At 34.7% G+C, this 15,891-nt stretch overlaps 1 protein-coding gene across 1 annotated transcript in view; it reads left to right on the top strand.

Moving 5' to 3' along the window:
- Positions 1–15,891, top strand: part of SCN7A (sodium voltage-gated channel alpha subunit 7) — a 64,953-nt gene that overhangs the window by 16,255 nt on the left and 32,807 nt on the right. The window contains exons 7-10 of the mRNA XM_059395488.1: positions 1,753–1,822; positions 3,219–3,360; positions 8,249–8,455; positions 15,419–15,521. Of these exons, the coding sequence (XP_059251471.1) occupies positions 1,753–1,822; positions 3,219–3,360; positions 8,249–8,455; positions 15,419–15,521 (522 nt within the window). The remainder of the gene's footprint in view (positions 1–1,752; positions 1,823–3,218; positions 3,361–8,248; positions 8,456–15,418; positions 15,522–15,891) is intronic.

The following is a 15,891-nucleotide window of genomic DNA, read 5'->3' as shown; positions in this document are numbered from 1 at the left end:
AATTATCAGGTCTTTCTGAAAGGGTTTAGAAAAATATAAAAGCATATTTTTAAACTAATAAAAGTAAATTGTTGTTAAGTCTTATGTAATCCCCTACATTAATTTTATTTGTATTTGGATATATAAGTTCCAAAACAAATCTTAATGAATTTTACTCCTTATTTTTACCCCATAATATCATTATGCTGCAAGTAATACAAAATTATTGGTATATGAGTATGTGAAATATTTCGTTATTATGTGTGTCTATCTCATGGTCTTCATTCTAGTGGTGAGGGCAACAGAAAAATGGATGTTAAATCTTAGATTCCAATTAAAATACTCTTGAAATACTCTTTGGTTTCTTTAGTTACAACAAAAAATATACAAATTATATAAAAAATAAACAATTTTTACTACTTCACAATAATGAAATACTTCAATATAGTGAATACCAATAGTTATTGCTGGAAAAAAATCCAGGTTCTTTTCATCTTAAAGAGTAAGTTATATTATAAAGAAATCACTTTTTTAAGTTTACAGCTTTAAAATTTGTCCAATTCTAGTCATTCCATTTCGTCTAAAAATATGTTAGGACTTGCTGAAAATATTATATTTATAAAATTTTATTTAACCTAATTGCCATGTCAAAGTCCTTTTATTTTAGAACAATATTTGGGACAGTCCTCAACTACTAATGTTGAATTTCATTTGGATTTTGACTGCCATTTAAAAGGCTTGACCAGTGGTTCCTAACTATGATTTAAAACTTCTTCTAGGGGCACCTGGGTGGCTCAGTGGGTTAAAGCCTCTGCCTTCCACTCAGGTCATGATCCCAGAGTCCTGGGATTGAGCCTCACATCGGGCTCTCTGCTCCAAGGGGAGCCTGCTTCTCCCTCTCTCTCTGCCTGCCTCTCTGCCTATTTGTGATCTCTGTCTGTCAAATAAATAAATAAAATCTTAAAAAAAAACTTCTAACATTATTTTAGGTAAAGTTAAAGTGACATCATTTGGCATTGTAGTAATTCAGTTTTGTGTGTGTACATATGTATATATATATATATATATAATTTTATATATACACACATACATTCAGGACTGATCTCATGTGTTGGAGCTGTGATTTGAGTTCAGAACCTAAAATCAATACTTCTAAGCATGTATGTTCCCAACCCTGGTAGTTCATATCTGTAAATACACCATTTACATATTGAATGACAGCAGATAAAGATACCTGAATAAATTCTATGGGCTATGATTCAGATTAGTTGGGATTATGGTTAGATTAAATGACACCAAGGTGAGTAACTGGCACTGGATGCTCAATATAGAAAAATAAGCTTCAACATGGGAAGAGAATGGTATTTAAATGCAGAGACAGAAATATGGTCTCATGTTAAGGAAGATCATTAGGAATAAAGCCTGGAAGAAAAGGTCTCAGCTTTCACTTTGGTCTTGGGAATTTTTCTTCAGGGTTCTGGTCATAACTGACTGGTTAATATTTGCTTCCCAGAACTCTAGTTTTGAAAGTGATTCTCCTCTTTTTATGCTGGGTTTTGTTTCTTTTGGGGCGGTGTAGTAGGTAGATTGCCAGACATCTTTTGGTCTGTGCATCACATGTTAGGACAATCTTGTAGATAAGAAAGGGTGGGCTATATATTCCTACCTTTTCAGTATAGAGAGAGATGTTCATATTCTATGCAGATCTAAATGGATATCAGATATGCTCTTCACTCAAAATTAGATAACAGAATGTAATTTCCTATTTTGCAGAAACAGAAAACTTTTATTATTTGGAAGGAGAAAGATATGCTCTCCTTTGTGGCAACAGAACAGATGCTGGGTAAGTGGTGTTAATGTTCTTGTATCAGTCAGTTTCATAGATCCATAGTATTTATTGAATGATTAATGCTTTGGCTGATGTTTATCATTTGATTACATTATCTCATTTTGTCATTAAAACCATGCTGAGAAATATACAACACGGAATACTATTACCCTGATTTTACAGGAAAAAGCAGTAAACAGACTACTTAAATGATTTATTCAAGGTCATGAAGTGAATAAATGGCAAGGCTGGGACTTAAATAAGGATCTGATTTTTTGTTTTCTGTGTACCCCAGAGCTAGTGGGAATTATCAAGAGAGATGATATAATCTTTTCTTGGTCCAAAAGCCTTTGAAGAGAAGAAATAGGAAATATATGCTGTTATTTCATTTATTTTATGGCTTGTATATATTTTATGACAAAATTTACATTAATAAAAAGTTTATTGCTCTTATAAATAGTATTTATAAATAACTATTCAATGATATGATAATACAAGTTTTACTGTCATATAATTTCCAATGAAGAGAAAGGAAAGTAGAAATATAGTGCTTCTCGGCAGTACTAGCACTTTCCTGTAATTCCTTATGTCACTTCCATCAGCTGGAAATGATATGGTGCCCATATCATTTCTTAGGCTCTAGGGCTCAGATTAACAAAAGTCATATGGGGATAAAGGAGCATGAATTATGTAGTTTATATATTCACGTGATTTAGACATTTTGTCACTTGCTCAACACTGCCCAGCACAAATACATTTTAAACCTCTCTTTGCATCACATTTGTTAACTATTAAAAGTCCAAAACAAGTCACATGGCCAAAGCCAGAATAACACTGGAGGAAACTACACAGGGTATGGATGGAGGGAAGCATGATTTATGTGGCCACAACTATAATAACGAATCATAATATTCAAGCCCCCAGAAAATAAAGTATGAAGACTCCATCAAAGGAAGTAAGATAAATCTTTAATCTGATCTTTCTACCATTGTGCAAATGCTGATTATAACTTATCAATGTGGAAGTGTTTTTGCACCCTTAAATAATGGGACCCAAGGGCTTAAGGTGAGACATTTGAAAATTAAACCCTCAATGACTGAAGCTTTGTTTTATGACGGTTATTCCCATTATGTATGCTTTCACCTTGATGCTGATAGCAAAGAAAACTTCAACAAGGCTTGGCAAAAAACCATTGGTGAGACCCCTTTTCCTTTTAGATTAATTAACACTGTTCACTTGTATTAACTTAAAATCTACCTCATTTGCAGCTTTTTCACTGGGCTTTGTTTAGACTGTTCCCTGTGGAAGAACTCTTTATTATTCATAGGTGGATATTCTGTATTTATGATTTGGCCTGTAATCTAAAAGTCACTTAAAAGTAAGCAGTTTCTCTTCTCTTTGTCTTCTTCAGTCAATGTCCTGAAGGATATGTGTGTGTGAAAGCTGGCACAAATCCTGATTATGGCTTCACAAATTTTGACACTTTTGGCTGGGCCTTACTTGCCCTGTTTCGGTTAATGACGCAGGATTACCCTGAAGCACTTTATCATCAGGTAAGAACAGAATCTACATGGCACAAAAAATGATATCATGTCCCTACCTTCTAAAATAATGGTAAGATGTACCACGATTTATTAAATTTCTATGGGGAGAAGAATTTGAGGGCAGAAGAAAAGAGAGTCAGAATTACTGAAAGTCAAACTGTATGCTAACTCTGTGCCCAAGTCTGTGCCTTTATGTATATCATATTTAATCTTTGAAACAATCCTGCAAGACCTATCGGTATCTGCTAAGATCAGAGTGGTTGGGTAACCTCTCCAAAGTTACAACACATGTATCTTCTAGAGATCACTGCCCTGCTGTATAATATCACACATTTGATATTAACTGAGTAAAGAACATTGGTAAGTACTGCCTCTTCAGTCAAAAAATTTGAACCTGGGACGCCTCGGTGGCTCAGTTGGTTAAGCGGCTGCCTTCAGCTCAGGTCATGATCCCAGCGTCCTGAGATGGAGTCCCACATCGAGCTCCTTGCTCAGCAAAGAGCCTGCTTTTCCCTCTGCCTCTGCCCCACTATGTCTGCCTGAGTTCGCTCTCTCTCTCTCTGACAAATAAATAAATAAAATCTTTTAAAAAATTTTTAACCTATGAGATTAACATGTATTAAGAAATTTTTTTTTACTTTAAAAAAATTTTTTTTAAGGATTTTACTTGTTTGAGAGACAGAGATGACAAGTACTCAGAGAAGCAGGGAGAGAGAGAGGAGGAAGCAGGCTCCCTGCTGAGCAGAGAGCCTGATGCGGGGCTTGATGCCAGGACCCTGAGACCATGACCTGAGCCAAAGGCAGAGATTTTAACCCACTGAGCCACCCAGGCACCCCAAGAAATTTTTTACTTAATGTCTACAATGCGTATTTCACTTCAATTCTTCTATTGCTTCTCATTCCCCTTTAATATTTAATCCTGATCTGATTATAACAGAAGGCTTGCTGTTCTGAGACTTGAAATCCAAATTCTGAGAGCCTCTCTTTGTAACTGATGATTTATGTGCCATATTTTCTTAGAAAGTTAAAGTACACATTAGAATGGTGACTTCATTTTTCTAAGAGAATTTTCATCACAGTGAAATATGCAACATTAGTTTAACAACATAGTTAATATTAAAGTATATTAGATAAAATAAATTACTTTAAATTTTCAAAGTATGTATAGTTGAAGGAGAACACTCTCTTTTTTTAAAACATATACATACATTCCATACTTTTTATGATTGGATAGATAAATTATGAGGGGTGTGTGTGTGTGTGTAATAACCTCTATAGGCCATTAATAATGATTGGACTTTTAGCACAAATGTTCATGTTATGTTATTAAATAAAAGTCAAGTAAAGTAAATAGTACAATTATACTTCTATAAAAGAAATACATGAAAATATTAAAATGACTTTTTATCTTTTTTTTTAAAGATTTTATTTATTTATTTGACAGAGAGAGATCACAATTAGGCAGAGAGGCAGGTAGAGAGAGAGGAGGAAGCAGACTCCCTGCTGAGCAGAGAGCCCGATGCAGGACTCGATCCCAGGACCCTGAGATCATGACCTGAGCCGAAGGCAGTGGCTTAATCCACTGAGCCACCCAGGTGCCCCTTAAAATGACTTTTTAAATTGCAAAGTATATTTTTCTGATTTTGTAACATGAATATTTATTTATATTGTTATTTTCCAAACTTTGACAAGTATCAGTATCTCTTCCACAACACTAGGCGCTTCTTATTTCTAAAATCATCTTATCACATTTTCCTACTTCTAAAAATCCTTCAGAAGTTCTGCATTCCCATAGGATGAAGTTCAAAGTCCAAATGGATGGTCTATAGTGCTCTTTAAAATCTAGTTTCTGGGGGCACCTGGGTGGCTCAGTGGGTTAAAGCCTCTGTCTTTGGCTCAGGTCATGATCCTAGGGTCCTGGGATCGAGCCCTGAATCGGGCTCTCTGCTCTGCGGGGAGCCTGCTTACCCCTCTCTCTCTGCCTGCCTCTCTCTGCCTACTTGTGATCTCTGTCAAATAAATAAATAAAATCTTAAAAAAAAAAAAAGATCTAGTTTCTGCATACTTCTCCAGATGTATTTTCTAATAATATTCCAGTATATATTCTGCTTTATTTGAGTATAGAAGAGGCTTTCTGTTTCCTAAGTGAGTTTTTCCCATAATTTCTTGTTTCAATGTATGTTGTACCCTCAGCCTAAATTCAAGTTTCATTCTACCTTCAGTCTCATACCTCAAATTCATACCTTAAACCCAGAAGAAATCTTGAGCTTTTCCCCAAACTCTCCTTTCATAGCTAGACAAGTCCTACACCAAAATACCATGTAACTGTACAACTGCCTCTAATTATGGTTATTTTATTTGTTTGTTTATTTTTGAGAGAGAGAGAGAGAGTGAGTGGATGCACACATGTACATGAGAGGACAAGGGGAGGGATAGAGAGAGAGAGAGAGAGAATCCTAAGCAGTCTCCATACCCAGCATGGAGATCCACATGGGGCTTGAACCTTGAGGGCTCAAGCCTGAGATCATCACCTGAGCTGAAATCAAGAGTCAGATGCCTAATGGACTGAGCCCCCAGGCCTCCCTGATTGTGGTTACTTTAATTGCTTGTTCAGTAGTTTCTCCCACTAGTAGATATGCTACCTGAGAAGAGTTCTTTTTATCTCAATTTAATTGTTCTATCCTCAGTATCAAACACATAGAAATGCTTCATGAAATTTTAATAAGCAAAAATGTGAGTATTTATAGATCGTATCACTTTATATAATGTTTTCTGTTTTTTGGGTTACAGCCCTCAAAGTACATTAGCTAATTTTCTTGTTAGAATTGGTTTAAAGTAAATCCTTTCCCACTGCTAGTGAAATGAAACATCAGTGTGGGAGTGCCCTGGTGGAGTCCACATGGGACTTTCATCAGTATTGCACTCTTGTCATTAACTAGTGTGTAGAGATGGTTTTCTTTGATTTGGACTGGATTTGTGCTCTCAGCATTGCCCCACACTGAACTGACCATGGCTAGGGAAATTCAGCAATTATTCCCAAAGAGTGTAGTTTATGTTTTAGAGAATACAATTCTCTATTCATTCAACAAATATTTATTTGATCCAAGCACTCTTTGATACACCGAGGGTACAGAAATGAACAAAACAAAGTGTCAGTCCTAATGGACATAAGCAAAATGTTATTTCTAACAATAGTTAACCTTCACTGCATATTTGCCAGAGGCTAAATGCATCTTCACGTGCACTATTTCATTTGCTTTTCGTAACACTCCTAGGCTTTGAGTGCCATAATTATCCCAATTTCAAACTAAAATATACTAGAACTAGAATGTGTATACTTTTCCATCATAATAAAAGTGTATACTTTTATCCTCCAGTCAGTTTCATATACTGGAAAGAGCAAAATTTTTGGATTCAGGCCTTTCTCCAAAGCTGTGAGAGTTTTGACATGTCATTTTGCCTAATTTTCATCTTTCTTCTGCATATTGGAAATAGTAAATACCACATAAAGGTACTACACAGAATTAATGATACAATAAGCAAAGTATTTATTTATTTTTAAAGATTTTATTTATTCACTTGACAGAGAGATCACAAATAGGCAGAGAGGCAGGCAGAGAGAGAGGGGGAAGCAGGCTCCCCGCTGAGCAGAGAGCCCGATGCGGGGCTCAATCCCAGGACACTGAGATCATGACCTCAGCTGAAGGCAGAGGCTTAACCCACTGAGCCACCCAGGCACCCTAAGCAAAGTATTTATTAATGTGCATGGCCTGCAGTGTATCCCATGGTGTTCATTACTAACTCTTGAATCTACTACTGTAGATGATAGCTAGTTCTGTGGGAAAATTATTTAACCAAATCCTAAATAGGTGACTCTTCTAAGAAATAAGGTTTATTAAAAATGCTTATAATGATAAATATACTATAGGTTAATAAATTATTTTTGATTGAATGTTAGAACTTATTAAACTGTAAAACATTTTTAACTTTGTTGTATCAATATAATATTTTCTGTAAATAATACTTATCTATTGATTCAAGTGGATGCATAAAAATTAAGACTAACCTCATCTGGGTTTTTTTGGATTTTGTTTATATACTTATAGTCAACGATAATAAATCAGTGGTCTGAATTACTTACATAGTGGACTGTATCAATTACTTATAATTTTTAAAATTTTAAATTCTCTCATCTATCTTAGGTAATTATTATGAAATAAAAGCTAGTCAATGCTTAGTTTTGAAATCTAAAATCTTTGGTTTTTTTCTGTCCATAAATAACTTTAATAAGTGAATTATATGACCTTCTCATGTGATTTGTCTAAATGTTCTTCACCATTAGATTTAAACAAATCTAAATGTTCTTCACCAAAGCAGATATTCTGATATAGAAAAATTTTTGTTTCCCACCTCTTTGAATAGATCTAAGCTTGTCTCTTGTTATGATGTTTTCATAGAATAATGAGAAGATGAAACTAATCTCTAAACGTTCGTTCTCTGACTTTTATTAAGCTTCATATATTTAAAGATTCTACTGTAAAGGAAAGTCTTTACTTTAGACTGTCCAGCTTTCTTAATTGAGAAATGACAATTCTTTCCTTCCAATATGTTTCTTTGTTAGTGAAGACCTAAAAGCCAGATGCTCACTCTAATTTAATTCAATTACTAAATTCTTTGATTTTGTACTATGCATTTTGTACCTTATATATATATATAAAATTGAAGGGCTTTTCTCTTATTTCTCCAAGTAGAGCCAGTAAAACTGTCCTGTGATTACATTCCACATACAACTAAATTATTTTCATTAACAAAATGTGATTTTTTCATTTTAAAATAGGAGATTATAGGAAGACAAATAACATTTTCCTCTTTTGTCTTGTTTTCTAACTCTTCTTAGATCCTTTATGCTTCTGGGAAGGTCTACATGATATTTTTTGTTGTGATAAGCTTTTGGTTTGCTTTTTACATAGCAAGTTTGTTCTTGGGCATACTTGCTATGTCCTATGAAGAAGAAAAGCAGAAAGCTGCTGAAAAAGCTAAGAAGATTGAGCCAAAATTTCAGCAGACTTCAAAAGAACATCAAGAAGGAGACAAAGCAGTTGAGGTATGAATTTTTCTTAATGCTTCATAGAATCAAAGAATTTGAGCTATTTCCTCAAGATCTTGGAGTATATTGCTTTCTAATGGTGCTCAGTACTGTGTGTTGCACATGGTAAAAATATTACCAGTGATCTTGATAAGTGGGCTCACTTTTGCTACAAAACATTGTTTCTTCAGTGCACCATGGCAAGAGTGACCAAGAGCTTTAAATATTTCTTTAAGACAGATACATTTTTGTTCCAAAATGTATATTACTACTGCTGATAAATGATGGATATATTATTTTTCAAACTTGACTTCTCTGAATGCAGGTTTAGTTTATTAATTCAAACTTGCTTCTGATAGTTCATCAGAATTAACTGGAAAATTTCAGTATTCAACTCAAAAGTGATGCTGTCTTCCATAATTTAGAAATCATGAAGTACTAAAAGCATAGATAAAAAATACAGTACTGAAATTGTGAAAAGAGCAAACAAATGTACTCACTGGCTTTCTAGCTCTTTCAGGAGGAAATGCTCTATACATCTTGATATAAATAATTATTTTATCCATGGAATAACCAAATCCATGATAGTAAAACTTAATAAAGTTTAACTCTAATTTTCAATTATTTAATGTGGCTTTTGAGTTTATTTCAGATTTTTAGCTCTATAGCAAAAGATTCAGTCTATGAATCTAAAAGTATTGACAGAAGTAACATTAAAGAAATTGTAGAGATTATCTTTAAAAAATCAAAATTCTGCCGTAAGTGTACTAAGAGAAGAGGACCCAGGAAAGCAACCACAAGTAGCTTTCTTATATTCAATCTCAGACTTCTTTCTCCACTGGGGAGGAAGAGGTTTAGCTTAGTTTCCTAACACCCCTAGCTGGAGCTGTTGAGGTATATGGTGGGCAGGAGTCAAGTGGCCTGGGGTAGGATACATTCCTTGCCTCTTCCAGGTGTTGCTCCCTTCCCCTGCATTGTAAGGACCCTTTTGCCTGGGAGCTTGGTCTTTGGAGAGCTCTGGGCCTGAAGTGGCCATGGTCAAGTTGAATTCTCCTTGACTGGAGTGGCTTAGTTACAGGACTTCACTTGGGAGGAGGTGTCATACCCTGTCTCCTTTTCCATTCTTTTAGATTTGTTACGATTTTGCACTCTCAACACCTGCTTATAAAGGTTGTCTACACTGGAAAAAAAAGAAACAACTTGATGGCAAAAGGGCAGATTCAGGGAGCAGACAAAGGATAGAAAAGAGCTTTACTAACACCCTGTCATATGAAGAGTGTAAAAAGAGATGAGGAAAAGTTAAGAGCTAAGATACACTCTGGCACTAAGTGGAATGCGTAATAAGGCTGGCTAAGAGATTTATTAATATCAAAGGTAACTTCTGGGTCAAAAGGGGGTAAAATGTTAACTTCTCTCTATATAAAACTATTAAGTCATCATCAATAAAGATGCTCTAGAAAAGTAGTTCTACTAAAAATGTGGGAACTGAAGAACAGAATGTAAGATCATACCAGATTCAAGTTATTGATAGATACTGTGTCTACATGGTTCATAACATGCATACCACTGAAACAAGAAGCGATTATAGACAGTATGAAGAAAACATGTATAAAAAGAAGCTATTGAGTGTAGCCATTATATCATCCATGAGGAAGTCACAGAAAAGATTACAAAAGATTTCTGTCTCTAGAAATGAGTGTGAGGTTCTTCTGATTGAATGATTATGGTCTGAATGGTATTCAAATGTGTAATTTGTTTTGAAGTGGTTTTTCAAATGTCAAGGACTACACACAAATGTATCCAAGAGCACAATACTTCTCTTATGCCAAGATGAGATGCCCTATTAACTCTGCTTAGGAAGAACTTGTATTATTTCCCAATTTCTTAATATCTCCATTCATTTGGCTGGTTTGGGTCACATGAAGCCTTTCTGGTTTTAATTAAAATCTTTCAATTGTAAAGGATTTCTTTTCCTGGAAGAACACTAGAACATTTTGTCAGGAAAAACTTTTTTAGGAAGTAAAAGCGAAGGTCATTTTCAAAAGATTTACTTTCTTTTCCTTTTTTATGTATACATAAGAAAATGCTGGAAAGGGAATTTAAAATGGAACATACTGAGGACCCTATAGGTGACTGATTTGATTTAAGACTAATCAGATTCTAATTCTCATGTTGGAATTACTGGGAGATTACTTAGATGCTTCATATTCTCACCTTGTAGGAAAGCAGTAGATCATATTGGCTAAAAGCAGTTTGTAGTCAGATAAATATAGATTTCAGTCTGTTTTAGCCACTTAATAGATGTATGGTATTTGCCAAGTCTGTTAACTTTTCTGAACTTCAACTTCTTTGTCTGCAAGATGTATATAATTGTAGTATCTGTCTCATGTTGATGCGAGATTCAAATGACAAAAATTCTTGTAAAGCAGTTGGCAATGCTTAGAGTATACTGAGCAACTGAAAAAAAATGTTAATTGCTAATTATAGGAAACACAAGAAAGCACAGCAGTACCTAATGGATTATACTCCATCAACATAAAACTCTTAAGTCTTTGACACTATCCCCCCTTTCGGGGCAATTAAAATAATAATAACAATAATAGCAATAATAGTATATAATGTTTATTGAGTGTCAACTATGTTCCACACATATGATAAGCATCTTCATGATCTTCAAATTTTATCTTCATTGAAGAGTTCTGTTGGAAAGTTTGACCTGTATTTATTGGTGTCTGATTTCTCAACACTTTACTTCATTTTTTGCCACTTTATTTTCCTGGAGGCTCAATGCTGAAACTATATTATTCCATCAATTGCACAGTTGGCAGATGAAACTTTCTTAAGAATTGCCAGTCATGGGGCACCTGGTTGGCTTATGGGTTAAGCCTCTGCCTTCGGCTCAGGTGATGATTTCTGGATCCTGGGATTGAACCCTGCATCCTGGCTCTCTGCTCAGTGGGGAGCCTGGTTCCTCCTCTGTCTGCCTGCCTCTCTGCCTACTTGTGGTTTCCTTCTCTCTCTGTCAAATAAATAAAATCTTAAAAAAAAAAATTGCCAGTTGCTGTCCAAACCTCAAGAAGAGAATCAGATATACACAACTGTAAGAATATAAATATTTTTAAAAACATTTTCCCATCTAAAATGATATCCTTATAGCTCATCTATCTCATTAAATAAAACATTATTGACAATCTACTATATGCTAGGCATTATACTAAGCTTTGGAGATTTTAAAATGTTAATAAATACAAATATAGCATCTATCTATAGGTAATGGTCTAATGGGGAGATAGACCATAAAATTATCATACACATAAAATTGTACCTCTCTGACTACCAGACATTATGTGTTTCCTGAAGTTATGGGTTGGGAGACATAAAACACCACATACAATATATTCTTGCCATAATCTGAGCTAAGCCTAGTAAGCCTCTAGATCTGTCTTTTTCTAGAGACTGTAATAAAAGAACACAGGGGCGCCTAGGTGGCTCAGTGAGTTAAAGCCTCAGCCTTCGGCTCAGGCTCAGGTCATGATCTCAGGGTCCTGGGATAGAGCCCCATGTCGGGCTCTCTGCTCAGCGGGGAGCCTGCTTCCCTTCCTCTCTCTCTGCTTGCTTCTCTGCCTACTTGTGATCTCTGTCTGTCAAATGAATAAATGAAATCTTTAAAAAAAAAAAAAAGAAGAGAAAAGAACATATTAAATTACACTAAAAGGACATAATATATCAAATCAAAAATGTGGAAAATTCTACAGTTGTAAGTGATCCATTATCATCAACAAGTAAATCACAATAGAAAAAATAAAGCCACAAGATAATCAGTAGGCCTATGAAAAAAATGCAATATGGGGATCTTTTTTGTATTTGATTGGAACAAATAAACTATAATAGAAAGTTTCTGAGCAATGAAAGGAAACAGAGCATGGTGTAAGTATTGGATAATATTAAGGAATTACTAATTTTCTGATAGTGATCTTAATATTGTGATTGTGTCTTACAAAGTTTATTCTAAGAATTATATGATGTCCAACATATTTTTCCTGAAATATTTTGAATAAAATGGGGTGAGTAATACATGAGAAGTGAAGAGTATACTATTATTAAATTTTAAGGCTAGATATTAGGTACCTGTTGATTCACTGTATTATTCTCTTCATAAATAAATGAAACCGTAGCAAGTGCTATAAAAGTGAGAAACATGATGTTTTAGGAGACTATATAAAGGATTTCCCTGAGTAATAACAGGGTTTTCTGAGGAACTGATGCTTGAACCAAGTTCTAAAGAATGAGAGCATGCCATGTAAGGGGAAGGAACAGAGTGAGTTAGGATTTAAAAAAAGGCCAGTGTAGCTGCAGTAGAGAGAGCAAATGTGAGTCTAAGATGAGTATATCAGGTGTTCACTGCTAAATGCTAGAAATATGGCTGGATTCTTTCTTATTCATGCCTCCTTTCTAGAGAAAATTTAAACCAGTTGTGAGAACAGGAATTTTAGGTGCTTTTTCCAGTCTAATTTTAACTTTAGATATGCCCTTATTAGCTCTTAAACTTCAAACAGATTACTGAGTCAGGATCTACTTAATTTGCATTATATAATGGTTCTGTCCTTAGTAGTTGGCCAACTTGTGGGCGTTCATTCAATATTTTTAAGAGCTCCATTTAGGTAACTATATTACTAAACCAATATGTAGTTTATTCACTTTAGATTCTAAAATATATCCACAGTTCAAGCCAAACAAGTAGAGATTAAACATGACCACATCAACAATAACATAGTTACTTTCCTCACTGTACCCACTTCACACAGATGATTATCTTGACTAAATTCCTTCTTGGGGTGATTCCATCAGACATTGTCACTATCAGAAACATCTCTAGGAGAAGCAATTCCTTTATCCTAATGGAAGGACTAGTGGAAGGTATTCAGTATACCACAAAGTATCATCTTCATGAAGTTAAACCTGGGAAATCCCTGTTAGACTTTAATAACAGAACAATTATGCTTCTCTTGGTTTTTGACTCATGGAAATTTGAAACTGTATAAATTATAACTTATTTTTTATTATGTTAGTCACCATTCTATAACTTACATTTTATGAAACTTTTAAGTCAGTTAAAAAATAGTTTCTGGAGTAAGTTTAGTTAAGGTAAATAAATTAACCTCACATCCTGAGTTTTTAGCTTACTTTTTCAGAAAAAAAAAATTAGTAATGAGGGAACAGAGATCAGTAGACCTGAAGAATCTGTCATTTTCATGGTGGAATCAGTATATGGTAGAGTTGGTTTTTACCTCCTCTGACTCTAGTATGTATGAAATTAGAGGAAACTTGACTGATACTGAATGAGATAAATATGATGATTTCTTGATCTCTGTTATGCTACTTCAGGAAGACTAGAGCAGAACCTGCCAACTACGTTGTGCTGGGTATCAGTTATCATTGAGATCTGACCACTGATTCTTTCAGTGTTAGTGAAGCAGCACCCCCATCCCACTTACCTCCATTCTAGAGCAGCCTGGCCTATTCAAATTTATTTACTCTTTATTTCACCTATTTAGCTACACCTATTTACCAAGGTAAATGTTTACCAATACCTATTTAACTTGGTATCATGTTACCAAGTTAACCTTTGTGTCAAATATAAACACTGTTGGAAACTCTGTGGTGTAATATAATCTACCCATTGTCAGGTTTTTTTTCTTTTGTGTGTGCCCGCGTGCATGCACACACACACATAGATTTCTGTCTCTAGAAATGAGTGTGGGGTCCTTCTGGGGGTGGGGCAGAGGGAATCTAGAGGCAGAGAGGGAATCTTAAGTAAGCTTCACACCCAGTGCAGAGCCCAGTGAAGGGCTTGATCTTACAACCCTGAGATCATGACCTGAGCCGAAATCAAGAGTTGGACACTTAACTGACTGAACCACCCAGGTGTCCCACCATTGTCAGTTTCGTAGAGTTTAAATTCAAATATAAATTATATTCTTGGTCACTAGAAACACCTGATCTCTATTTGTGATAACTATGATGGTATACAAGTTGAGACATCTACATCAAACCCTAGGAATATGTTTCCAGAGCAAGGCTTCTTTTGAACTCTGTGTAACCACATTGGTAAAATAGAGTATCTTAAAACCACTAACTCAAGTGACAAGACAAAAAGAAGTGATTCCCTTGTGGAATTTTCAGATATGCTCTAGCCAAAACAACTCTTTTAAATCCATTCTTTTATTGATTCTTTTACCTGATACTATTCAAGTTTATTTAATTACCACAGAGCCAACTATTTTTTAAAAAGATTTTATTTATTTGACAGAGAGAGATCACAAGTAGGCAGAGAGGCAAGCAGAGAGAGAGAGAGGAGGAAGCAGGCTCTCTGCCGAGCAGAGAGCTCGATGCGGGACTCGATCCCAGAACCCTGAGATCATGACCTGAGCTGAAGGCAGAGGCTTAACCCACTGAGCCACCCAGGTGCCCCAAATAATTTTTATTTTATCAAGAGTTTTCAAAGTTATAAAATACCTTCAAGGAAAAATGTAAGGTGTTTGAGAAATACTACTATTCAGTAGTATGTTTGCCAATGGGATATTTTGCAGTGATCCTAAAGTATACGTTGAATGGTTTATCAAATATGAGTAATGAATCGCTTTTCAGCCTTTTGGCTAAGATCAAGTGCAAATACGAGTAATAAAAACAGTATTCTCTGATTTCCTACTTTTATAGTTGATCTCATTGTGTGAAATGATTTTTTTGAGTTGCAGGATAATACACATTCATTACCAAAAAGTACTAAATCAGTTTAATATTGCCTATAGTGTAAAGACTAGCACATGATGAAACCCAAAAAGATTTCTGGAAATAAGAATCAGCATTTTTTTTTTTTAAGAAGAATCAGCATTTTAAAGAAGGTTATAAACTTTCTTATAGTTTTAGTCTTATATCTACAAAGGCAGAAGCCAGCACTGGACTCATCTAATTTCTTTTTAGACCAAGACCACACAAATAGAAATGAAGAAAAGATCACCAACTTCTGTGATTACTTCTTTGAATATGTTGGATGATGCTACTGCTGCTATCAGACATGAGGAAGGTAAAGTAAAAAAATAGACACTCTGAAAGGTACTATTGATAAGACTCACTTTTAAAGTAATCCTGTAACTTCTTTAGAATTGCAGATGATAACAAAAATTTAAGGAATAACATAAGAATATTAAAATGAGCAATTCCATACACATAGTATTTTAAACATTGGTATTTTAGACATTCTTATCACTCACCAAAGAGTACTAAGAAATTTTCTTTAACATTGAAAGCAACAAAGTATTAACTTATAACTTAAAACAGAGGTTGGATAATATAACAATCATATGTTAAGATATTTTTCGATATATAACCAGTAATTCATTGTCATGGACAATATTAAAAGATATTTATGCTTTTGTAAAGCATAAAAATCTAGA

This window comes from Mustela nigripes, chromosome 3 (assembly GCF_022355385.1).
Source record: "Mustela nigripes isolate SB6536 chromosome 3, MUSNIG.SB6536, whole genome shotgun sequence".
Taxonomy (NCBI): Eukaryota; Metazoa; Chordata; class Mammalia; order Carnivora; family Mustelidae; genus Mustela; species Mustela nigripes.
This window is presented reverse-complemented; position numbering and strand designations above follow the sequence as displayed.